Genomic DNA, 26,274 nt, shown 5'->3' with positions numbered 1-26,274 from the left:
GCGATGTGATCTGAAGTTTACACCATTAACTATGAAGTATTCTTGCCAAAAATATTTAACATGAACGTAAATAAGCATCTAGACCAATGGTTCTCAAACTCTAGGTGCACCAGCATCACCTGGACATCTTGTTAAAATACAGGTAGCTAGACCCCACCACCTGAGTTTTATTCACAGTTAAATTCAGTAGATCTGGAATGAGGCCCAAGAATTTGCACGTTTTTCCCCCACAAGTCTCCAGATGATGCTGATACTACTGGTCCAGAGATGACACTTTTGAGAACCACTGCTCTAGACCTTTCAGTTCACAGAAACGCAGGGATAGAGGAACAAGTTAAGTAACACCATGAAGAAACTATCAGACACACCCAGAATATAGAACATCCTATAAAGCAACTGGCCTGGACTTTTTAAAAGTTAACATCATAGGAGAAAACAAGAGTTGGAAGAAGGAATTGGAGACTGTTCTAGATTAAAAGAGACCACAGAGATAACACAAATGCACAAAAGATTCACTGGATCCTGGGCTGGGATTAAAAACAGAAACTGCTCTAAAAAACATTTTGGGAGAATTGAGAAAATCTGAATATGGACTGAATATTATGCAATTATAGTTAATTTCCTTGCATGTGATAACGGTATTGTGTCATGAAGGAGGAAGTCCTTATTCTTAGTCAATGCGCTCTGAAGTATTTAGGGGTGTCGCATCAGGACATCAGCAACTGAATCTCAAACAGTTCAGCGAGAGGAAAAAAGTGTATGTGAGAGACTCATAAAGCAGATGTGGCAACAAATTAACAGTCGGAGGGTATCCCAGCATTCATTATACTATTATTTTAACTTTTCTCTATATTTGAAATTTTTCAAAACAAAAAGTTGGGAAAAGAAAATAAAAAACTATAGACATGATCACTCTAATTTTGTGTGCAATGGAAATATAGAGCACACAGACATATAAAAAGATGGGAAGAAAATAAATCCAAATATTATTAGTGCTTTTTCATCAAGGTAGACTTACAGGTGATTTATTTTCCTTTCCAATTTTCAGATTTTTAAAAATGCTCTGTAATGAGTATATATTACTTTTGTAATCTGAAGCAATTTTAACATGTTCTTAAAAAATTTAAATGGACGGGCTTTAAGGCATAAGCAGGCTCCTCCCTGACCGCCCACTGGCACGCTCCGGGCCGGGTGCAGGCGGAAGGGGGTGCCGAGGTCTCCCTCTGCTCTCATTTTCTGCCAGAGCACCTGGAAATTAGGAGGCTGGGTGACTGGCTTACCTGGTGCTGGGTCTTACTCTCCACATGCCCCAGCTTTGTATTCATTTTATCCTGAACCGACCCCAGCTCTGCTCTGATCTCCTCCACAGTCGCCTCCAGCTGGTTCTCCAGCTTGTTGATTAGAGGTTCACATCGACAACCATCTATTGGTGCCTGAGAGGGAAACAAAAAGGAATCAGTCCAACTCATTCGATCCTTCAACAAATCAGTTGTGAGTACCCATCATGTGCCAGTCCGTACACCAGGGAGAAAGAGATGGAGGAGACCGACTTCTCCCTGGCATAACTCTGGAATCGCCGGTAGGCCAGGCTTGGGTCCAGTGGGCGCTAAGAAGATTCAGAGAGGGTAAGATATGGTCCCAACCCTCAAGCTGATTTTCTCCACTCTGGGGCCTCAACATTATCTAGTCCCCTAAGGATAGTGCAGAAAGCTTTGTAACTACCCCCGTTTGCCTGGGCCTAGATGACAGGAGGGTATCTGCACTGTTCAGGTGGGGAGGGCCATCTGGCTTATCTTCAAGGCTCATGCCTTCTTAAGTCAAGGCCTAAAGTGGATATTAGCCCCCAGGAACAGTGTTTAACAGACAACCTTGCTCAAGGCCTGTGGTCCCACGTCCTGACAGGCTCGGCAGGTACCTGCATCACCTTCCCGTCCTTGCCCCGGTACAGCGTGTAGAGCTGGTATGCTCTAAACTCGTGCGGAGGAGGTGGGGGGGAACATCGATGCCTGGGCCTCTTTTTAGGGTGATTGTGAGCGTGCAAGTTCTTCTGGTGTCCAGGCTGTTGGTCTGCTGGTGGGGTGGGGTCAGAAAATGCTGACACCTGTGGGAGAGGAAGAGCCGACACCCCTGAGCACTGTGACATCGGTAAGACTGACTCCCAGCCAATGGCTCCCATATCACCCACTTGTGGGCAAAGAACCCCGCCTCGCTTTGTCTCCTGGCGGTCTACCCCAAGCACCACGTGAAAAGAAATCTATCAGCACACTAACCTTGTGTCTGCAGTTAGCCAGATTTAATCCCTGTGCTCTCGCTCCAGACCAGCAAGCCGAGTGAAGTGGCCTTGTAGCTGCTGGGCACGAGCCATCCCGGGGCCCTCTGCCACCCTGCCTCCCAGCCCTCCGGCGGCTTTCACGTGCCTCCTGACCTTGGGCCTTGACTTTCTCTGCCTGTTGTCCTTTGCTCTGGGCTCCGGGGAGGCTGGCAGGAAATCTTCTCTAGCCTCTTCTTTTCTGGGCACAGCCTGTTCACTGCTAGGGGTGTCTCCTGCTGAGACACTTCCCTACAGAGAAAAAAAGCCCAGAAACTTGTTCTACTTGCCCCCTCGGCCTTTTTCAATAATGCTGTAAAATTCTGTTTGCAAGACTCCATCCACTAATGGACCCACGGAAATCCTTGCCAATGACAAGCTTGGTGGTCTTAACCTAACGTGTATGCTTCTCTCGGTCGGCTGAATATTTGGCTTTTACTTTATCTATTAGGTGCCAAACTAAATATAGTCTTGAGTCTAATTCTATGTTCTAGAACTTCAGGAACCTACCATACACAAAACACCTCAGCAGTAGAGATTTCAGTCTTTTGCGTTCAACACAAAACCACCCCCCTCATTCTTTGAATGTGGACCCTCACAATTCATAGCAGAGTGAGAACCTGCTCAAATGAAATGAAAAAACACCACATTTCTGGTCCTTGTGAGAACTTCTACAAATATGTACAATTCACACACAGGAACTTAATTAGAGTTATAGTGCCTTAACCCTGGAGGTTGATAAGCAGACAGAAGAGCAAGTACTTGGTATAAAATTTTATGTGCCAAAAGTTGTCTCTATATCCTAGTTGTCTTCCTCCTGGGAGAGCTGAAAGGCATGGCTCATTCCAGGGCTGCTGTGTATAGCTGTGCAAGCTGTTCACTGCACAAGGGCACCTAGCCGAGGAGGCTGAGTAAGGCAGAGGGAGTGAAATCCAGCTCCGGCTCCATTCACCATATGTGCCCTGTGCTGGGCTGCTCTGCCCAGGGGGCATCATCTTCTAATTTGCACAAAGGAGGCCTATGGGCCAACACAGCCTCAGTCCATTCCCTAAGAGGAAGAGAGGAAGCAACCCATGCCAGTGGTTCTTCGACTTCAGTCCACATCAGAATCACCTCGAGAGCTTGTTCAAACAGATTGCTGAGCCCCACCCCAGAGTTTCTGATCCAGTGGGTCTGAGGAGAGGCTCTCAATTTTGCATTTCTAACAAGGTCCCAGATGACACAGTGGATACCACACTTTGAAAACCACTGCTCTACACAATTAAGAGGATGATGTGAGCATGATGTGGAGCAGGGCTGTCCACATGGTAGTGACAAGGCCACAGATACATGGGGCTAGTAAATTTACCCACACCAGGGTGCGATCTGAAATCTTGGAGGAGTGGAGGACAGGAAGCCAAAGGGAAAAGACTGACAACAGTTTGAAGACCCCGGTGGAAAGGAGAAACAGAAGAGGGCATGGTGGCCGCCAGATGAACCCAGAGGAAGCCAGGCGATCGATTCCCACCCTCTGTGCGTGGGCGGAGTTGGGAAGGGGCGGGAAGGCTACCCCCCACCTTGCTTTGTGCCACCTCATCTCTTGGCACAGACTGAGCTCTCCTCTCTTCCTTGAGCCTTTCTCTCTTTTTCCTCAGGCTTCGCCCTCGACTGAAGCGCAAGACCTGAAGGAGGCAAGAGGCATGATTACAAACCACTGGGGTGCGCAGCATCAGTGTGAGAGGACTCTCCTCGGACCTGGCGCTCTGACCTAACGGAACTTCCAGCCCAGTGGAAGAGACCAAGCATTACATCAAACAAGCATGTCTGGACCACCTGCTGTGCCTCCCAGGTCTTGTGCTGGGCACTACAGGGACCCAGAGATGGATAGGACATTGTCCCTGACCTCACGGAGCTTACAGTCTATGACAGTAGCAGTAACAGGCATTTACGTGCCAGGCAAGGGCCGCTATGTAGGTGTGTGCAGGCTGTGCACTGCTTAACTTCAGGGAGCACCATTCACATTGACTAGGATATGAGTGGCATCACCTGGAGTTGTGCAGTGTGGCAGCCCTATGCCAGGCACAGTCTCATATCTTGGTACACTGGACCCAAACTAGCCCATCAGATTTTCTCTGGCCAAACTGCATCAAATCATATTCAATTTGATTCTAACATTATTGAGGTCCATCTGTGAGCCATGGTACCAACCATGGGGCAGGAATTTCCTTCCCAAAAGGAAGCATAGGAAGCATTTGGTCTACCCCTTAGAGTGCAGAGAGGTGGAACGGACACAGGCCAGTACATGTGGGGTCCGACAGACTGAGACTGGAACCCAGCAGCAGCTAGCTACAGGATCTTCGGGCAACTTCTGTGACCTCTCTGTGCTCTGTATTCTCAAGTGTGAAAATGGGGAGTTGTTGGGCTTAACTGAGACAAAGTAGGCAGCTGGCACACCTTGGACCGTCAGTCACTGTCGGGTGCCTCCCACCCGCCTTGCTGCCTTAGAGCTGCTTAAGTGGCAGAGGATGTTTAAGCAGAGTATAGATCGTTGAGCTGGTGGAAACCTTCAGTCTCTGGCCCAGCTCCATACCCTTCCCCCAGCCCCCTATTCCTAGTTCAAGGGTTCACCCTCTTTAACCAAGGAGGCCCAGAAGGTGAAAACACTTTTTCAAGGTCACACTATCTTTCTGCAATAAAACAACATTTTATTGTCTTCTTATATAGATAGGTAAGTGCTCTCTGAAGTTCAGCATAGTGGTTTTCATCTCAGTGTCCAACTTTCTTCTTCTTGGGTTCATTAGATTCAAGTGACATGATTATATGACAAAAAGAACCTCTACAGGCAGTGGGTACCACCTAAATGGAAAATTCCTGACAATATCTGCCTGTGGCTGAACCCAATTTTTAAAGCGTATTCTCATCCCCTAAGCCAACAGGTCTGAAAGTGTCCAGGCACCCCTAGGTCCGTTATTTTCATAATGTTACACTGTTGGCCTTTTCACTCTCCTTCTCTCATGAGTGTACAGTGGTGTTCACCAGGAGCTGCATAAGAGACACTGCAGTGGACTGCAGGCGGAAATCAGTGAGAATCCTGCTACCTTCTTCTAAGTAAGACAGTAAGGAGATTTGCAAAACTGCAAAATGATGCTACTCTTCTCAATTTTTGTTTTGAAAAATAGTTCTTCTTCACAAAACGATGCTATTTATGTTAACAGAAAATGACCTTATTTTTAAATGAATAAACATCTTTAACATTCCTCAACTTTAATTTCAAATCTGCTAACTATTGATAAATATAACTCACAGAAACAAAGCTCTTTCTAGGCCTCTGTATTATTTAAGAATGTAAAAAGGTCCTTAGACCAAAAAGCCTGAGAACCACTGTCCTAAGTCATTTCTAAAACTAAATTCAGACTCAACAGGAAGTCAAGTCTGATAAAAGAAGTGACTAGGACCTGTTGCCCATTTGGTTTATGGACTCAGAACAGGGTACAGCACCATAATCAACCTGAAATTCACTTTTAGAAGCATTTGTAAACCATACCAATTAAAAATGAGAAGTGACACTGAGAGGTCACCCAAACCCCAAATAATCATCAGAAAAATTCCCTCCAGAGACCATGTTATTAGCCAGTGAAAATAACTCTGCACAGCTTATAGCCTTTCTCAGCGAACCATACCATCTACCAAATGGAATGTCATCAATCTTTTCCAGTTCACAGAAATCAGGGAATATTGATCGTAAGGTCTCAGAAGGAAGTATTCTCTTAGTACTGCTGTGAGCTGTGGTCAATTAAGGTGCCAAGGTGAGGGAATTTCTCATTTCAGACAAAAACAGTAAGGCTATTTCTGTAACTACAGAACAACAGAACAGCATGCATGCAATTTTATGCATATTCCAAAGTTCCTTCTTTGTGTTGAGTAAATAGGGTTTAGCATGTACAATCATGTAAAATAAACTTTCATAAAATGTCATCCTATTTATTTGCTATTCAATATGGGTGTGGAAAAACTTGCTTAAGTCATTTTTCAATAGAAACACTTAAGGAAAACCGCGTAGGAAAATGGTCCACAGTAAAGCTTTTGCCCTATGAATTCAGATCCTTGGGCTCTGGAAGACAAACGACAGGTGGGTTAAAGGCACATAGTCTTTGTGTGCCTGGAGGATACTCCACCCATAAGGTTTGATGATCTTCACATGGCCGAGAACAGGGCTGGCTGTCCATCAAACTGCCAAATGCTGAAATGCCAGGTAACTGTGATGGATTCTGACATTTATACAGCATCCTATACTTTCTGATCCATAAGAGACCAGCATTTTTCTATCAGGATGATTCCATTGATGATCTGTTTGCAAATCCGTGGAGAGAGGTGGAGCCTTTTCCCGGAGGAGCCCCTGACTGGCGCCTGTCTGGGGCTCCATGACTTCCAGAGGCCACTGAGAAGGACCAACTCCACGGGCAAGAGGGTGATCAATTTTGCAAAAGACAAAAATCTTAACCATTTCCAGAAACTGCTAGTTATATCAGGCAGGTTTTTAAAACTTCAATAAAGTAAAGGCCATGCAGAACCCTGGGCTGACAGGGACTGGGTTATAATGCAGCAGGCTGGTGTCCAGAACCTTCCTCTGGCTCCCTGACACTCTGTCTTCTCACCACCTTAGCCAGAATAAGGTGGAAAACCAGTGTTTGCTGTAATGTAATACAGAATACCTCCAATAGGGAAATAAATGTCCAACATTAAGGAAATGGTTTAACAAAATATTGGACAGCAACAAAAAAAGAATACTATGCTTCTGTTATGATGAATAATCGTGAAGAGTGCAGAACATTTTCCTACTATAGTTAGGATAAAGGGCAGAATACAAAAGGGTATATACATTGTAGGCACAATTATATAAAAATCGTATGTCTGTGGAAGGTAATATGAAGAAAAAAACAGTTATTTCAGGGTGCTAAAATTATAAGTAGCTTATAAATTATCATTATTAAATGTCTTTATTGTTATTTAGATAATTTCAACCTCAACTCAAATGATATCAGTCATCTTTTAAAAATAATGGCCAAAATACCATTACTCAATAAAAAAGGAAAGAAAGCTATACTATACTTAACCGTCTCTAGTTGACATTTACTGCTTTGTCTGCCCAGAATGGACCCCCCCACCCCAACCTTTCCCTAGGAAATGCCCCCTCTAACCACATGGTCAGATGGATGCAGCCATCTTCTTAAAGCCCCTGTCCTACTTGTTCAGGGCATTTGCCCCAAGCTTGCCAATCAGGACCCTCTCCTGTGATGTATTCAACTGGAACTTCTTCCCTGGCTGAGTACCTGGGGAGTTATGCCCCAGGAAGCTGGTAGTGACAATGATCCAGCCACAGGGAGGAAGTGATGCCCATGTATGAAGAGCAGCCTGCTGGACCTGAAGTCTTTGGTTCTGGTTATCCTGAATGGAGGCCCACATGAATTCCTATATTTTCCACTGCCTGGTCAGTAAGCCCGTCAGTTCCCTATTTAAGTTAGTTTGAATTGGCTTCAGTAGGTTGCAACAAGAGAGTCCCAACAACTTTGCGGCCCCACATAATCAATACAATGGAAAATGCAATAGATCCTACCTGGGGAGCTTTAGTGAGGAGAAGAGCAACTTCCGGGTTATTGTGGTAGCGGGCAGTCTCCAGCGGAGTCTGGCCTGCCTAAGGGACAGGGGAGGACAGGTGAGTAAGGGACACCAACCCTGCACACACGTTACCCAACTAGGACAAGAACCCTGCACTCAGTGACACCAGCACCCACACATGCTCAACAAAACACAACCACATGGATGACATGGCCCTGCTCTTGAGCCTCATCCCAGCCAACGAGGGAGCCAAGTAACACCTGAGGACACGGCGATTAACAACACACAGCAACAGAGGGTGAGTGCTGGCCGAGTGAGCAATAAGCGCTCTAGGAGGCAAAGATCTGGGGCACTGCCCACCGAGGAATGCTTCCCGGAAAAGAGATGAGGGAAGGTAAAAATCAAGGTCCCAGGGTCAAAGTGGAAGAGTTCAGTTGAGGAAACAACACAAAGGATCATAAAATCCAGCCCAGCAAGGAATTTTCCCTAAAAAATAATGGAGAAGACACCTAGAAGGGGAGATCAGGGCCCAGCCACAGAGTCTCAGGAACCAGACTGTGAAAAACAATTAGGAAGCTATGGCCACAACAGAGGCTCTACGGAAATGAAGCCAAAAACCAGGAGTTGACAGCAGTGGGATTCAAAGGAAGGGAAAGGTATTCAAGGCACCATGGGAGGCGTACCATGATGCACCACCAAATATAGGTACTAGAGCTGAGAGGAGGAAGAAGAGGAACTAGATGCAGGAGCCTGTGCAAGGTTCCACACCCCCCAACTCTTTAGATACTCCACACAACTGTTCCGCCCCCAGTCCCCTCTGAGTCTGTGCTATTTCAGGAGGGCAGACCCACAGGTCAGCCTCGAGGAAGAAAGGGTGCCTAGGCTGGTACCTGCAGGATCTGGGAGAGAGAGGGAGGGGATATTGAGAGAGAGAAAGGAGGAGTAAGATAAGGTGATTCTGGAGAGAAAAGAGAGTTTTGAGGATGATTAATCTGATGGCCATGGGGCCATTTTTCTCAGGACCACATCTGTTTACAGGCCTGGAACTCACTTACTCATCTACTCATCAGTTTACTTAGACAGCCCTGATCTTCCTTTTCATGCCAGGAAGTGCTCACTTGAGGTAGCAGTCTAAAGATGAGCCCTCAGGGCCTGTCAACTCACGGGGCTGCTAAGAGCAAGGGATCCCTCAAGTCCACCCCTGAGGACCGCAGCGCTGCCGGCTTTTACCAGAACTCGACACTCTTACAGAGTGAGGCTGGAGAAGCTATGTGCCCTGGGAGGAGTCTGCAGGAGGTGAGGTAGTAACAGTACCCCTCTTTCTGGAAAGGGGTGGGAACGCCTTTAGAATCCATTGTTGCAACTCAACTTACATTATTAACAATGGTCCCATCTGCTCCAGCTTCCAGTAAGATTTTAACCACCTTCTTGTGATTCAGGGCAGCAGCAATATGCAGTGCTGTGTCTCCAGCCTGAAATTAATCAGAAGAAAGCCTGCTAGACCCCATCTGATCATGGTCCCCAACCCTCCGGCTTTTCATCCCATGCTCTGGTGGTGGCTTTTCAAAGTCAATCTAAGATTTGCCTTAGACAGATAGAGAGCCCTTGCTCAAGTGTTATGTGGTTCTTTTTAGAGAGATCTTGGAACTAAATGACCCATACACAAATATCACATTCCTTTCTGACTGGGGACACCAGAAACCACAGGATTAAGTGTGGGGAGCAAAGTAATGCTGGGCTGGGATTGTTGAGAACAGTGAGACTTGAAGCCTGACACCATGGCAGGATGATGGGCAGGTAGGCAGGGGACGGCAGGCTAGCCATCCAGGAGCTCTGGACCATGCCCCTCTGTGGCAAGGGAGAGGGCAGAGACCCCTTGGTTTCTGAGAGCTAGAATGAGCAGAAGCTGCAGAAGATGGCTGCTCCTACAGGCACCAGAGGATAGTATCCCAGCCCCACAGCCCTTCGGGGATGTGAAGGGGCCGCTGGGACTCATGCGGCAGGTCTGGGTGATCTTTGTTTCCACAGAGTCACTGAGAATCGGTCTTCACTTGAGACCAGCCGTTTTCCACCTCTTACCAAATAGCCTAAGTTTTCATATTTTCTTTAGACAAAAATGTTTTCAGACAGTCAGCTATGAAAGGAGGATATGGACAAATGCAGTTTGATGGGCCAATTCCAAATGCAAGTGCTGGGTTTATTTCCCCAAACAGAATGATACATATAAATCAGGCTAATATAGAAGTGAAATAATCCATTCTCTCTCATCAGTGATCAGGTAAAGCACTCTGATCCTTCGTTTCCTGGGGAGCATGAAAACCCAGCCATCCCCATGGCCCTCTTCCCCCAGAGAAGGGCCGGGGGGAAGTCTGTTTCACTGCGTCACTTAGTCGTGTGTGGTGGGGAAGCTCTGCACCAGTGGTTTCCAATCTTGGCTGCACCCTGGAATCAGCTGGGGAGCTCTAAGAACTACTGATGCCAGGGCCCCACTCCCAGACATTCTGATCTAATTGGTCTGGAGTGTGGGTTGGGCATGGTGATTTTTCAAAGCTCCCAGGTGACGGAAACATGCTGCCCAGGTTGAGAAGCACTGGTTAGTGGGGGCTGTGTGAGGGTAATCTGAGGAACCAGAATCCACTGGAAGGCTGTAGAATGACAGAATTTGGCTATTTAGCCAGGTCAGAGGGTCTCAATCCTATCTGCACACTCAGGCCAGGAGCTTTTTAAAACTCCCATTACCTGGATGTTCTGGTCATTTAAACTTGGGTGGGATTCAGAATTGGTATTTTTAATTCCCCTATTGACTCTTATACGCAGCTAGGGTCTGAAACCGCCATATATTTAATCTGAACAACAATCTTTTTTAAGTTTCAGATATATGCACCCAAACTCAGAAAAGTCAAACAATGCATCACTTAAGTATCAATAAATATGAAGACTTTTAAAAATCTAAGTGACTACTGAAAATCATGCACATTTCCATGGAACACTTATATAATCACAGCTTTATTTCAAAACTCCACTATATGGGATAGATACAGATCATGTACCCAATTTTACAGAAACCAGAGACTGCATCAGCTCAAATAAAGTGGCAGTGCAAGGAAGAGAACTGGGGGAGTCATGAGATACCTAATTCCCTGGCTTATTTACAAAGCCACACTCTTCCTTGTGAGTATCCTTTGTAAAACCATATTACAAATAAAACCTGCCCCAGGATCTCCAGAAAATGTTCAATATGCAAATGTGGTGATATGCAGTGGGATGATAAGGGCAGGCTTTCTCCAGGAGGCCAGATAAACCGGAGCCACAGGAACTCAGTGGAACACCCAGACCGGGAGAGGCTCCCAGCAGCCCCTGCCACCGTCTGGGCTAACACACCCGTCAGCTGGCCCTGCGGGGAGGGGCCCGGTGGCCACGGGGAGAACACATGCACTGACCTGGTTCTTTTCATGGACAGAACAGAAAGCACTGAGGAGGAGCTTAATGACGGACAAGTGATTATAGCGCGCGGCAACGTGCAAACAGGTGTCGCCTGCCTGCGGACAGAAATCAAACTCTAAGCAGTCTGAGCCGTTACAAAACAAAACAGACAGTAAAAAGGATATATCACTTAAAAGCTGGCAGACTAGCATGTATTCCTCAGAGGGCATCGGCCTGAATTACAAGCGTCTCCTTTACCACAGATGCTCCACTCCAAGACTCACAGCCGGTTGTCTGCAGCCCTGCTCATTTTCCGCTATGCAGACTCGCTGCTTTCAGGTTTCGTATGCTGGATGCCTGCTCCCATGAGACTGTCACAAGAGCTAAGGCAGGCTCGGCTCAGCTAGGACTGGGTAAGAATCCACTGCCCCCAGCCTCCCCTACAACCCCCAGGCTCTGGACTATTTAAGACCAACAGCACCGCTTTGGAAACGAGCCTTCCCGTCATAGATCCATCGTGGCTGAAAGGACAGGGCAGCAGGGTGAGCTGTCGGATTTTAAGATCACGTGTTCTAAAAGATTCACATTGCATCCCATTTTAGCAGAACCCCAATATCCCATATGGAGCAATGTAGCCTGGAGAGCTGATGAAGAGGCAATCACTGGGAGCAAAAAAGGGTGTTCACAAACCCTCAGGATCAGGATCTTCCTTAGTGCGCACGGGCCAAACTGCTCCCAAAGAGACAATAAAACCGGAGGCAGAAAGTCGTGACGTTCTGCGGTGTTCTCCTGACGTTTTCATTCTAGCTCGGTCTAGAGATGTGACCAGTCAGCATAACCTCTCCCCTGGACTGAAAAGGAGCCAAGCTCAAAGCTGAGGTTCAGGGCATTCTGAGAACCACCTTAGGTGAGTCTGCCCCCACTCAGGGAGATCCCAGCTGAGACCATTTTTGAGAGAAGCCTCAGTCAGATGCTCTTGTCAGGTGGCTGAGGCATGGGATTTATAAAGGAAATGCAGCTTCCTGTGGAGGGCTCAGGTCCGGCTTCCTCTAAGAATACTGACCCGTCAGCTCATCCCAAGGATGCCTCAGTAATCACTTTGTAGGTGCTGGGCACGGAGCATCAGAAGACCTCCCCGCATGGCATCAGCCAATTTTGCCAACAGTACAACACTCTATGTAGGTGGAGACTTTAAAACACTTAGAGGTTTCTTAGACGCATTTGCCAGACACATGCTCTAAGAAATGATAAACCAACTGAGGTGGAGGAACAAGGGGAAAAGGATGGGAGAAAAGCGGTGTTTGAGTCTTAATTCCTTTTCTCATGCCCCTTAGAAATGACCCCTTCGGAAATTAGCAAAAAATGAATATAGATAGTCCCCAAACACTTTACATTTTTATTTTCTAGATGTTAATACTCAAGTATGCTGAGGGTTATTTTCCAATGTGACGAGAGAGCGCGAGAGAAGGCGGTTTCATTCACCCACATTATTTTTGAGGTCGGCGCGGGAGCCACCCAGCAGGAGGACGCGTGTGCTCTGGGAGTGGCTGTTCTGGCAGGCCAGGTGCAGAGCCGTGTTCCCCGCCTTGGAGAGAGGCAAGAGAAGGGAGGAGACGTTAGCACACGCTTCTCCACAGACCTGCACCAGGCAGGCCTTGCCGAGGGGCAATACTCACAGAAAAAAAAGTCACTGCTCACACTCTCTGCTTCCCGATGGGCGGTCCCCAGCAAGGGTGCTTCAGAGGCAAGAACATTTAATTTGGAATCCAAACAGGCAGAAGAGTCACATCTGTCATAAAACCTTGCTTCCAGGTCCTGGCTCTGCCACTTACTAGCTGAAAGCCACTGGCCAAGGCTCTTAAGTAAATTCTCAGCCTTGAATTCCTTACCTGTGAAGTGGAGCGAGACCCCTACAGCCTGAGGCTGTGAGGAGTGGTTCAGAGTGCCAAGGAGAGCGTTTTCTTAATGGCAAAATGCTGTGCACACGCACGGCGTCCTATTCCTCTTAGAGAGGACTGCATCCTTCCCACACATGATCGCTGTGGCTACAGTGCTCCACCAGTGGAGCAGAGACAAAAACAGGCCACTTTCTGCATGAGTAGGCTCAAGGGACCTGGGATGACCTTGTACGCCTTTTTCAGATGTTGTATTTTTCTGGAAACATCAAAACTTGAACTCCAGACAAGGTCCCCACATAAAAGGCAATACAAGTGCAGCTGTCACTTACTATACAGATAGAGACCCTCCTGCTTCCTCGGATTCTACCTTCAACACGCCACGTCAAAATGATAACCAAGGGTCGGAGCAGCGCCAACAGCAATCTTGCAGAAAGAATTCACGACACAGAACTTTTTGAAACTGTGGGAACAGGGCCTGCAAGGCTGCTGCTAACCCGTAGACAAGTAACGAGAACAGCAGGAACACAAGGAACTCGGGCGGCAGTCTGAGCGCCTGAGAGCCCTCGGGAGGTTAACGCCTAAGCTCAGTGTTGGTTCTGCTGCGCTGAAAAGCTGGGTCAGGGCCGCACTCACCTGGGCTCTGTGCTATTACACACCCTCTTTACGGCTTTCCCTCACCTCGTTTACTCCTGCTGGACCTCGCGGCACTGTCTGCCGTACTCAACGATGTTATAGTCCTCACCTTTTGAAAGGAGGAATGAGGTTTTTCTTTTTTAAAAAAAGAGGAGGGCCAGCCCCATGGCTTAGCGGTTAAGTGCGCACGCTCCGCTGCTGGCGGCCTGGGTTCGGATCCCGGGCGCGCACCGACGCACCGCTTCTCCGGCCATGCTGAGGCCGCGTCCCATGTACAGCAACTAGAAGGATGTGCAACTATGACATACAACCATTTACTGGGGCTTTGCGGGGGCAGGATTGGCAATAGATGTTAGCTCAGAGCCGGTCTTCCTCAGCAAAAAAAGGAGGATTAGCACGGATGTTAGCTCAGGGCTGACCTTCCTCACAAAAAAAAAAAAAAGAGGAACACTGTATGTCGCTGGTTCACTTACCTCCCCTCTCATAACCTAACTCTAACCAGCCTGGTAGAGTCTTTCTTCCTCCCTGGTACCTCCAAGAACCAGTTATAAGCCTGCGAGTTTAGTGAGTTCAATGGTTATCAACCGTCACTGCACATTAGAATCACCTGAGGGAGACTTAAACATACCCGTGCACAGCTGCAACCTTTCTAAGGGACTCTGATTTACTCAGCCTGGGGGTGGGGTCTGGGCTGTTCTGGTTTTAGCACTAGAAGTCCCACATTCTGGGAAACCCCTCAGTCCAGGGCAAACCAGGACAGCTGGTCACCCTAGGCCTGGTCATCAGAGTGGGTTTATTTTTCCTGTTTTTTGTTGTCTAAAGTTTCCCAGGAGATTGTAAAGCGCAGCCAGGTAGAGAACCATTGTTATCTTAGTTCACAAAAACAAAGGATCTGCCCATGTTTTAATCACTCCATTCCCTGTGAAAGGGCTCAGTGCTCAGCTTGGTGTAATTCTCACTGCACACAGAGCAGGTTGTCTCAAAGTTATTTGCTTCGTGGGAGTCATTATGTGTTGAATAAATGAGTGAAATAAAAGAAACCTGATGGCTCTAGGAATATATCATTCCAAAATTTATTTTGCCAATAAGAAAATATCAATTATGCTGAAAAGCATTTGGATCAAGAAAAAGAAGAACTATGGGTTTGAATAAACAAATCATGGTACATCCATACAATATAATACTACTCACCAATAAAAAGGAATAAACTAGTCACACACGTAACAACATGGAGGAATCTCAAAAACATTATGCTAAGTAAAAGAAGTCAGACACAAAAGGCTACATACTACATGATTCCATTTAGATGACATTCTGGGAAAGGCTAAATAGATTGGGGTTGCCAGGGGCTGGGAGTGGGTGGGTGAGGAATTATATACCTAAGTATACCTAAGTAAGATAGTATACCTAAGTAGTATACCTAAGAGGGCTGAACTTTACTGTACAAATTATAGCTCAAAACCTAAAATAAAAAGATGTGACCTAAGTAGATACACGTAGCAGGCATTTCCCCACCCCCCCACCCGCCTAAGTAGTGAGTACTGATTTCTAAGACGGGGGCTGTTATATTCACTGCGTAAGCAGGACCTTTCTTACACAATGGGATATTATTCATCTTTAAAAAAAATAATAAATCCTGTCATTTGCAACAACATGGATGAACCTAGAGGGCATTATGCTAAGTAAATAAGCCAGACAAAGACAAATACTGTATGGTATCACTTATATGTGGAATCTTGGGGGAAAAAAAATCAGACTCACAGAGTAGAAAAGTGGTTTCCAGGGGCTGGGACGTGCGGAAATAGGGAGAGGTTGGTAAAAGGGTACAAACTTTCAGTTATAAGATGAATAAGGTCTGAGGATCTACTGTGTAACATGGTGACTATAGTTGATAAAACTGTATTGTATAATTGAAATTTGCTAAGAGAGCAGAACTTAAATGTTCTCACCAAAAAAAATAAAAAGGAAAATATGTGAGTTGATGGAAACCAATGAGGGAAATCCTTTCACAACATATACATATATCAAATCATCACATCGTACACTTTACATATCTTACAATTTTATTTGTCAATTATACCTCAATAAAGCTGGGGGGGAAAAAAAAAGAAAGACCTTTCTAGAGGCTTCCCAGAGGCTGCGGCTGGAGCAGAACATAGAAGTTCCTCTTCTGGGACGGCCCCTCACCTGTGCTTCCAACAGCCTCTGCTGTTTTATCTAGAGAGAGAACTTGTGGCTTTCCACAATACCCCTGGGACCCTGCACAGGTCAGGAGGCAGTGTGGTGGAGCAGACAGACCCAGGCTGGTTTATGGCCCTAACTGTGTCACAAACAAATCATGTGTCTTGGTCAAGACCCTCCTGGCTCCCGGCTTAGGCTTCCCTATCCATTAACTGGGAGCCACCTACTTCTCAGAGTTGGTATAAACTTACCAACTCATGTTCCAGACATGTACCACTTTGAAGAAATGGAGCAGCCACCAGCTGCCAGGCAGTGAGCCAGGCTTTAGTGGAGACATTACGATGCATGGCTTGCTTCTTTCCCTCAAGCTTCTGACTCGTGAAGGAACCACGAGAAACATTTAACATTAAATGACAGCAAGTGCCGTGGGAGCGCTGCAGGAAACAGCCCGAAGGGCCTTTTGGGGAGGGAGAGGCCCTGCCTGGGGACTGGGTTGGAGGCCCACAGGCAGAAACGAGGAGCTGGCCACCTCTAAGGGGGAGGCGACAGTGAGCCCACCCTGATAGCGCAGGAGGCACATGCCGGGAAAGGCACAGGGAAGAGGCTGAGGCCACTCTGTGGAGGCCCCGAGATGGCGTCAGGCCGAGGAGCTTTAGCGGAAGGTTTCTGAGCAGAGGAGGAGCAGGACGGAGAAGGGACTAGGCAAGCTGGTCAATCAGCTGTGAGGCTTCTGGAATACTCCAGGGATGCATTATGAGCATTAATGAATACTCCAGGACATATTAATAATGAGCACGGAAGGAGAGGGAGCGATGCAAGAGATAATACATGATGAGTGACCGGAGAGGGGAGAAGAAATGCTATTGTCCTTTGCCTGTCCCCTGAGGACCGGGCTGGCTTGCTAACTACACTCTAATTAACCATCGGAAAGCAGTGGGAGTGAGGAGTTCAAAGGGAGTCCAAGCCACCACACAGATAATGTTCACTGAGGAGTCTCGAGCTATCGTTTCGCCGGACTCTTGCTCTGCGCAGAGAGGAGGCTCCCGGGGGGGAAGGAAGCCCAGCCACCCTCACCTGTGATGGAGGAGTTCTAGCACCTGCCGGGCCTCACCTTGTTCTTGGCAAGCACGTTGGCTCCTGCTTTAACGAGCAGCTTGGCTGACTGGCTGAAGCCGTGCCAGGATGCCTCGTGCAGGGCCGTATTCCCGTCCTGAGGAATGCACACAGGGAGAGAAAGCACGTTACCCAAGACCTAGTTCATCTCATGGTAACCAGTACATTGTGTGTATTTTTAGGGCACCACAGGGCCTTCTCAACTGGGGTTTCTTCTCTGAACCACAGAACCCAGAAAATGACCTGAGTAGCCAGTTTCTCTGTTCTCCCACATACGGTACAACAAGCACGGTTCTAGATTCAAGACGTACAATGGACACCCAAGGCATCAGAGCTAAGGCTGTCTGAAACCCCGGTTGAGAAAGGCTCCAGGGCCCATGCACAGCTCACATGAACAGAAAGCAACATCAGGACAGCATGATGTCCATTCCTGCCCACCTCTATCGCCCCTTGGGGTCTGCTCTGCTCTACTCCTGGCCCCAGAGAGAACCCTGCCAAGGGCGGGCAAATGAAGGGTCTAGCGTCATAAGTTCCAGGGGCCCAAGGGCCAGATAGGTAGATCCCCCACTCCTTTTTCCTTCTTTCCCCACATTTAATCTCACCCAGCTTAATCCAAAAGCCTCCAGGCCCCAAATTGTACTTAACTGCAAAGTTCCATGTTTTAAGATTGTTTGACAATTTAAAAAGAATGAATTAGGGGCCGGCCTCGTGGCTTAGCGGTTAAGTGCGCGCACTCCGCTACTGGCGGCCCTGGTTCAGATCCCGGGCGCACACTGATGCACTGCTTCTCCGGCCATGCTGAGGCCGCGTCCCACATACAGCAACTAGAAGGATGTGCAACTATGACATACAACTATCTACTGGGGCTTTGGGGAAAAAAAAGGAGGAGGATTGGCAATAGATGTTAGCTCAGAGCCGGTCTTCCTCAGCAAAAAGAGGAGGATTAGCATGGATGTTAGCTCAGGGCTGATCTTCCTCACACACACAAAAAAATAAATAATAATAAAAAGAATGAATTATATAACAGTGGGATTTCTTAAAGAGTTGATTGTGCTTCTTTTTTTCTTCCAATGTAGTTTAAATAAATTAACCCATTCATCTAAAAAAAAAAAATGGAGACAAAGTCTGGGGCACAAGCCTTCCCCCATCCAGGCCTCCACGGGTCATTACTTCTGGAGTTTTTTTCTTTACCATTAATATTTATGTACTTGCCCACTGCTGCCACACAAAGGGGAAAGGATTAAAAACAAAATACAGTTTGCTGGGATCTCAGATGCTCTTCAAAGGAAATTCGGGCTGATTTCATCATGTTAAATCATGAGTGGTAAGACTTAGGAATGAGAGCATCTGAAACACTCCACAGTCCCCAGAGCCGAGCCTCAGGCTGACACGTCCCGCTCACCTTGTCTTGTCGGTCCAGGGCACAGCCCTCCTGGATGAGCGCCGCGATGACCTCCGTGTTCCCCACCACCGTGGCCCGGTGCAAGGCCGTCTGATCCCCCTGCAGAGAGAGGCGGAGGCAGGCATAGATGTCAGCTCTCCCGGCCCCACTCACTCAACCCTCCACTCTGACACAAGGACATCTCTGGACCCACACGGGGCAGAATGGTCTCCCTAGGCGAGGCGGGCTTTTTGGTCTCGTTAGTAGACAGTGTGTGCCGAGCGGAGCAATTGTGTTCACAAACTCAGTGGGAACCTTAAGCCAATGCCAGAACAGCCCTGGGCCGCAAAGCTGACCTCAGAATGAGGGTCAGGCCCTCACTGGCTGCCCCGGGGGATGGCAGTGCTCAGCGGTACGGGGACTGTCACGTCTGTGAAAAGCGGGTCTGAGAGCTGGACTGTGTGTACTATGCAATTAAACCAGCAATGCCTGGAATCTTTACTCCCCACCGAGTCTTCTAGGCCCTGCTTTCAGAGGATCACTCTCCAGCTATGTCAGTTAGCAGCACTCATGATTCGATGACAGGTGTATAATTTGTTGATGGACTTATACTGGCCAAGAGCATGTAGGGTTTACATTATGTCATCTGAGGACTCCAGGGGCTGCCCGTTATCGCTGTAGATCTCTAAGAAGCCTCTTCTGACACTTCAAGACAACACCCTCACTGATTTATGCTGCATTTGACCCTTTCTCTGTGATCAGATTCCTGGCATTCCCGACCTTCTCTTTTTCCGTCAGGGCGCCAAAGGGAACTTGACTCTTTCCCCTCACTACCGTTGCGAGGAGGACTAAATGCTCCTAGAGGTAAGATGGTCAAGACTGTAACGAGAGTTCTGAAGTCTAAGAGCACAGCTTATCTCTGACATGTGCTCTGGAAGTCAAGTTGAGACAAATCAAGTCCAGCCTCAAAGGGGAGATGGGTGAAGAGTGTAGGGCAGGGAGTCAGGAGATGTGAATCATGCACAGCCTTGGGAGACACCTGTCACCTCACTGAGCCTCAGGGTCTTCACCTCTGAAAGGAGGGGTGCATGATCCCCAAGGTCTGTCCCTGCCCTTCTTGGGTTCTATGATTTGGTTGGTAAGAATTCTGCATAAACAAAGTTTCCTGGTGGAACACCAGAGGGACAAAGGACACACTCTGGGGTATCCCCAGTCCTTAGTCCAAGAGAGGAAAGAGAGATGATTATAAGACAGAACACATGGAGATTTTTTAAAGAGAGATGCACTGCTACCTATAAATAGCCTTAATGAAACGCTGATTCTACTTGCTAAACTCCCTGGAATCTGTAACAAACCACAATGCACATTAAAAGCACTTAGTCTGAAAAACAGTTCTGGAGATAGATGGTGGTGACGGCTGCACAACAATGTAAATGTACTTAATGCCACTGAACTGTATGGTTAAAATGGCAAATTTTGTGTTTTATACATTTTATCACAATAAAAAAAGCAATTAATGCTATTTAAAACGCAAATTCTTAAAATTAAAAAATTTTAAGGGGAAGTGATTTTTATTTGTTTCCTTAGACTTTTTAATACTTTCCAACTTTTTATATTTAACATGTAATTTTTAGCATCAGGAAAAATTCTATTTATTAAAGTCTAAGCTGTAACAATATACCAGTAACAGAACTGTCCGTGTCTCAGAATCTTTTCTCACTGTTCATTCGCAGAATTTAAGGGATTTCCGCAGTGATGGCTCAGGATGTCCAGGCCCATTACCACGATTCATCCACTGTCCACAGCATTTCTATCACCAGCCCTCCCCTCGCAGCCTAGGCTATTATTCTCATTAGAAATTAGGTTTAGACTTGGTTTTCTTTTCATCCACCTTCCCAGACCCCTTATTCAAAGTGGTCATGTGCCATGCACATGCCCCTCAGGCGCCAGGCAGTCAAAAGAACGTGGCCTCTGGACCAGTGGTTGCAGGAGGTGTGCCAAGCCGTTACATGTCCATTTCAAACATCTCAGGAAGTGTTTCCAGATGAAGTACACTTAATATCCAAATAGGTGATCATACAAGAAACTGTCCTCCTTAACTTTTTAAAACTTCTATAAGAATTTCCAAGACTGTCCATTTCCTTATCACAATGATGATGGGTGTTCCCAAAATGGACCTCAATTGTAATTTATTATTACTGACCTGATGAGAAAGATGGTGCTTTGTTCTCAGCAAGAAAGGTGAGATGGCAGTGCACTCTTTCAGGATAAATCCTGACTTGGTCAGATTTCTAATGGTTTGAGGTCTTTCTTTTAATAGTCCCCCAACTAGTACTCCATAGACCAATCAGAACAAGCTTTTCACATAAGGAAACTTAACCATCTGTCCATGCTGTGCACAAAGTGCGAGCAACAAGCCCCAAACACACGGGTCGTGTCAGCCACGCTTGCTGTCCAAGCCATCGCACAGAGGGCCTCTGCTGGTCAGGGCACAGTCCAACCCAGACTCGCTTTAGGTCAAATGTTTTATTGTGTTTCACGAGCTGCCACTAAATCATCAATTGAGGCAGCTTTGGAGACAGAATGTCACCATTATTTATTACTTGCTTTCAGCATGAATCTACTATATTTATGTCCCTCGAGATAACTTTCCCTTATGAAATTCTAGCTCAATGCAGGAAGCTAAATCTAACATTTAGTTCAGCCCTGAGGAGTCCATTTCCAGATGGATCATCAAGACTCAATGAGATCTAACAACCGGTGTGAGGCTGCAGTGAGAACACCAACTGTCCTCAGCCAACTGGCACAGGTGTCTCCTGCGGGTCTCCTTTCTCTGCAGAGACCTTTTAGCTGCACTGCGTGTCTCTAGGCCACAGTTCCCCCTCCATCGTTCCTCCCCTCAGAGAGACCTCGCTGAGAGCCTGGGTCCTTGCCTCACCGTCTGGATAAACACTGCTAAGAAGGCCCAAGGCAGCCTTTCCCCACCATACTTGGCCATCCTTCGGCTGGACCTTTACTGACGCTAGAAGGGTGGTTCTGGAGACTGAGCAAGACACTTTCTCTGGCATATAAAAACCAGCCACCCTTAAGTTACCAAGATGAACCCTGGGGGCTCTGAGAGACATGAAATACACAAGCAAAGGGCACCTGGGGCTATCTGCCTCAGAACTACATCTTCTGTGCCCCATGAACGTGTTCTGTGCTCCAGAACACAGCACAAACAATGGAACACATGAGACCCTCAAGTGACACGGCCAATTACCTGCGAATCAACTCTTCCTCCTATAAAATTAAAATTTACTGTTGAAATATTTCCTCTTTGGAATATGATACAGAAAAAAACAAAATGTGTCCTCAATACACACTTATTAACAGACCCAAAAAGCAACTTTGACATAATCCTTATTTCTATATGATCTAAATCAATCATGAAATTCTCAACTTTGAAAAAAAAAAAAAAGCTGGGAAAAGTAGAGCACTCTCAACAGCATTTACTTGTTATTTACTCAGTGAATATTTACTGACCCTCTTCTATGCTCCAAGTGCTGTGGCATCTAATTCTCTCATTTTATTGATTAAAAAACCAAGGCCCTGTGCAGTTCAGTGCCTACCCTAATAACCAGCTAATTCAGGGGAGCATGGTTGGGCCAGAATTCAAATTGTCAAGGCTCTTTGCAGTCACCCCAAGCTGTTTCCAACCTGTGAAGTCAATTCACCTTAGGACAGGCCTTAAAAAAGATCAGGTGCCTCTGTGGGGTTGGGGCAGCCCCTTTATGGCGTCATCAAGCTAAGAGCTTTAGCACAGTGACTTGGCCACTGTAGGTACCCAAGAAGTATTTGTGGAATGATTTGTTACAAAGAACCAGAAGGAAAAATGCTGCAGCTGGAAACCTGAAGAGCCAGCAACCTTGCTTCCTGTTTGGCACTTCGATGTGGAACATGCTGACCCGTTTGCAAAGTGCATAAACTGCCAGCTCTCAATTTTTCTAAGACATCAGTGTTTCTTACTCTGGGATTTTTAAAAGGTTTGAAATCTCTGAGGTCTAAATCTTTGTTCTGAAATACTTTTAGTTTTCTCTCCTACATGGTGAAAAAGCGTGAGCACAGTGTGGGCAGGTTCCAAAGCTAAGCTCATGGAAGAAACCCTGGGCATGCAAAGGTGGACCATGCCTCTCTTCAGGAGGAATCCCTCCCAGGTGGCACAGGCAGACATGTTGCAAGGAAGCTCAAGACAGAGTGGATGCGCAAAGTGAGCTGCTGACCTCTTTCTCCCTCTCTGATCTTCTAGGGTTCTTCCTAGCCTTTCTTCTCTGGTTATTCTTATTTTTTTCTTCCATCATGCCTTTTACTGTGGCCACAGGGTCCTGTACTATTTCTGAGGTGGGGGCTGTGTGACTGCTTACTGACCAATCATAGACAGCATCAGGGCTCCAATGAGCATTGACAGGATTGGCGGGAAGCAAGAGCGAATTTGCTCCTGGAGTTGCATATTCTAAAGAACTGGTTTCCATGGGTTCAAATTCATAATAATCCCACTCCAGGCCACTGGAGGTCATTCTTCAACTAATTCTCAGTCTTTACCATGACATAAAGAACAGTATCTGTAGAATATGAAGTTAGGAGTAAATTCTTCATAACATTAACATTCTCTATTTCTACCCATCATCCAAGAGAGGTAACTTCTGAAATAGTTTTTTCCAGTAATTAATCTCCCAGCTTTCTCAAAGAACACCCATAAAGAGTTTTCTTCCTCGTATTCTGCATAAGTTTCAAGGCTGATCATCAACAAGCATGGTAAATACACAGAAGACAGACATGAACCATATTCTGGTAGATGCATTACTTCAGAACTAGTGAAGATCAATTCCACCTTCTCCATTCCCAACTGTTTTTATACTGTTTTGTTGTGGTGTTTTTATTTTGTTTTGTTTTGATTTATCTGGGAGAAGCAATGTATGCATTGTCTGTTTAGGGCAGAAAAGATGCAAGAAAATAAAGAATTCCAATATATGAAAGAGGGTGTTCCTGCCTAAAAGTAGAGCTGGCTCTCCTTCTGCTGACAGTCTCACCTTGGCTACCCTGTGAGAACTCCTGCCTGTTTTACTTCCTACCTTGTCTGATATAAACAGCAGCAGTTCTAGGAGTTAGCATGGCCCTCACTGCATGAGAACACAGTGATACCTGGGGCTCAGGACCCGAGGCAGGAGTACTGGTTGGGATGGCTTAGCATGCCTGGCACTGCAGCCCTGCCACCGTGGCAAGCAAGGGCTTTAATTATGCAAAAAGAAGACAAAATGCATCCCAACATGTCTGCAGGAGCAACTCAATGCCCTGCCTTTTCTGTGGTCAGAATCTCTTCAATCTCCCTGTATTTTTGCTCCTGTCATCTAAGAGTATGATATAATCACGAATGTTATGATGGCTACAATGCAGGAAAATAAAAAAGTATTATGACCCAAGGTAGAAATCAACAGCTTAAAGCTAAATCAGCATCTTTTGAAAATAACATCCTTGATGACCCAACAGGTTCCAAATATAACCAGAGGTTATGACACTGGACAGCCTTCTGCCCATGCACAAAACAATGACATATTTAATAGTTATTTCTTTGCAAATGCTGTCCTTCTCACTTGTGTGTTTGCCAAGTTTTAGGACATTACACAGAGACCCAAAGAAACGAAAGCACTCTGGTAAACCACAGCCTAGCACTCCTGAGGGTCTGAAATTTGATAACACTCTGTAAATATAGTTATTAAAGGTGAATCTGGAAGAGGTTACAATAAGTGCAAATGCTCCAAGATTCTGTGTTCCTCACAAAAGTTATTATTTCTTAAGAGTCCTACCACACAAATTAGAGTTAGAAACAGAATTAGCTTCTGAAAACAGTTTCCAATTACATTATCATAGGACTATTTCCTAATAGCTCCTTGGAGGACAATTTACATAATCTTGTCCATATCCCCTTCTTAGAGAATCCACCTCTTCCAAAGACCCCATGGGGCAGCCCTATTCACTATGGGACCCACCCAGCCACTGCTGATGGACTCAGGAATGGATGCTTGACCCCAAAGGAGCCAATGGGAGTCTCTCTCTAGATAATCTGAACTAAGAGACTCAGAGACTGAGTCTGAATAATGGTACAGGACCAGAGTGAACTCGTTCTAGATGCCTCCTTTTTCTTGGATTCCATGAGATAAGTCTCCATTTTTTTCTGTGAATAGGTCCCCCCCCGCTTTTTTTTTTTTTTTTTTTTGGTGAGGAAGATTGGCCCTAAGTTAACGCTTTTGCCCATCTTCCTCTATTTTGTATCTGGGATGCCACCACAGTATGGCTTGATGAGTGGTGCATAGGTCCGCGCCCGGGATCTGAACCCATGAACCCCGGGCTGCCGAAGCGGAGCGCGTGAACTTAACCACTATGCCACCAGGCCGACACCTGAATAGGTCCTTTTTAACTAAACATACACTAGCTAAGAGAAATCAAGATGAGAAAAGGAAAATAATTACGTTTTTAAGCCCCACCTTTTCTCCAATGGTAAGCTTGGTCAATGACACACACTTCCAGCAGGACTGGCCTACACTCACTCATGTGTGTATGTGTGTGTGTGGTGTGTGCGTGGTGTGCTCCTTCATACTGAGACAGGACACAGGCAAAATGCTGTTCAAGGCTCTGCACTTGAATAATACTAGATGGGAAATGAACCATGATGGGAAAACCACCCCACACTCCCAAATTCTAACTTGCTACTGAGAATGGGTCGCAGAGCAGGTCTTCAAGAGGACGTTCTTCCTACCATGGGGACCAAGATGGAGCTAAAAAGTGCTGGGAGAGCATTTACTACCCTCCTACCTCATAGCTGGTTACATGTTATACGGTGGATTTCTAAGCAGACAAGCTCCCCTCCCATAGAATGATGGCTTCTACTCACATCATCCTGGACATCGAGGTCGCAACCAGCCTTCAGCAAGATCTGGACCACAGAGAGATGGCCCTTATTCGCAGCAAGATGCAGGGGAGTCCGGCCATGCTGTTAATACAAAGCAAACACTGATTTCAGAACAAGACATCAAAACCACTCCCCTGGACCGGGGAGGGGGCCTAGAGCAAGATTTGCACAGTGGCACTCCCCCCTCCCCTTCAGTTTGGCAGAAAATTCTTATGGATTTACCCAAATTCAAATCTGTCTCAGTTAACCTTGGCTACTGGCATTGTAATGAATAAACAAGATATGCTTAAAATGTGAAAATTTCCTTTAGTGCATAATTTCTACTCCCCACTTATCAAACTAGCAAGTAGGAAAATGAGGGGTTTCATGTCGTCTCTTATTTTCCCACTGGTGCTGATACTCAGGGATGATGAAGTGGCCGCAATGAATCTGATGGGGCAAGACATGGGAGAACAGCAAAACGTCAGGCTAATCAGCCCCAGAAAATCTGGTTAGTAATTACTCAAAATTAAAACTGTTGGCCAGGTGCCGGCCTGGTGGCGCAGCGGTTAAGTGCGTGCGCTCCGCTTCGGTGGCCTGGGGTTCGCAGGTTCAGATCCCGGGACGCGCACCGACGCACCGCTTGTCAAGCCATGTTGTGGCGGCATCCCATATAAAGTAGAGGAAGATGGGCATGGGCACGGATGTTAGCCCAGGGCCAATCTTCCTCAGCAAAAAAAGAGGAGGATTGGCATCGGATGTTAGCTCAGGGCTGATCTTCCTCACACACACACACAAAAACGGCTGGCCGAACTGG

At 46.5% G+C, this 26,274-nt stretch overlaps 1 protein-coding gene across 6 annotated transcripts in view; it reads right to left on the bottom strand.

The window, feature by feature from the left end:
- The window catches only part of ANKRD6 (ankyrin repeat domain 6), a 128,181-nt gene that overhangs the window by 7,784 nt on the left and 94,123 nt on the right, over positions 1–26,274 (bottom strand). The window contains exons 3-13 of one of the 6 annotated variants that reach the window (XM_087443882.1): positions 25,461–25,559; positions 18,554–18,652; positions 17,150–17,248; positions 12,813–12,911; positions 11,344–11,442; positions 9,277–9,375; positions 7,902–7,979; positions 3,865–3,969; positions 2,426–2,560; positions 1,916–2,101; positions 1,281–1,433 (exon numbers count right to left, since the gene is read on the bottom strand). In XM_087443882.1, coding sequence (XP_087300008.1) covers positions 1,281–1,433; positions 1,916–2,101; positions 2,426–2,560; positions 3,865–3,969; positions 7,902–7,979; positions 9,277–9,375; positions 11,344–11,442; positions 12,813–12,911; positions 17,150–17,248; positions 18,554–18,652; positions 25,461–25,559 — 1,251 coding nt within the window. Of the gene's footprint in view, positions 1–1,280; positions 1,434–1,915; positions 2,102–2,425; positions 2,561–3,864; positions 3,970–7,901; positions 7,980–9,276; positions 9,376–11,343; positions 11,443–12,812; positions 12,912–17,149; positions 17,249–18,553; positions 18,653–22,794; positions 23,517–25,460; positions 25,560–26,274 lie in introns of those variants that run through there. The other 5 variants (XM_014781108.2, XM_087443884.1, XM_087443883.1 and 2 more) reach the window with 5 other exon arrangements.

The sequence above is a fragment of the Ceratotherium simum genome, chromosome 19, assembly GCF_057802395.1.
Source record: "Ceratotherium simum simum isolate JZ-2026a chromosome 19, ASM5780239v1, whole genome shotgun sequence".
In the NCBI taxonomy this organism is placed as follows: Eukaryota; Metazoa; Chordata; class Mammalia; order Perissodactyla; family Rhinocerotidae; genus Ceratotherium; species Ceratotherium simum.
Note: the sequence above shows the minus strand (reverse complement) of the source record. Positions and strands in the feature narration are given on the sequence as shown.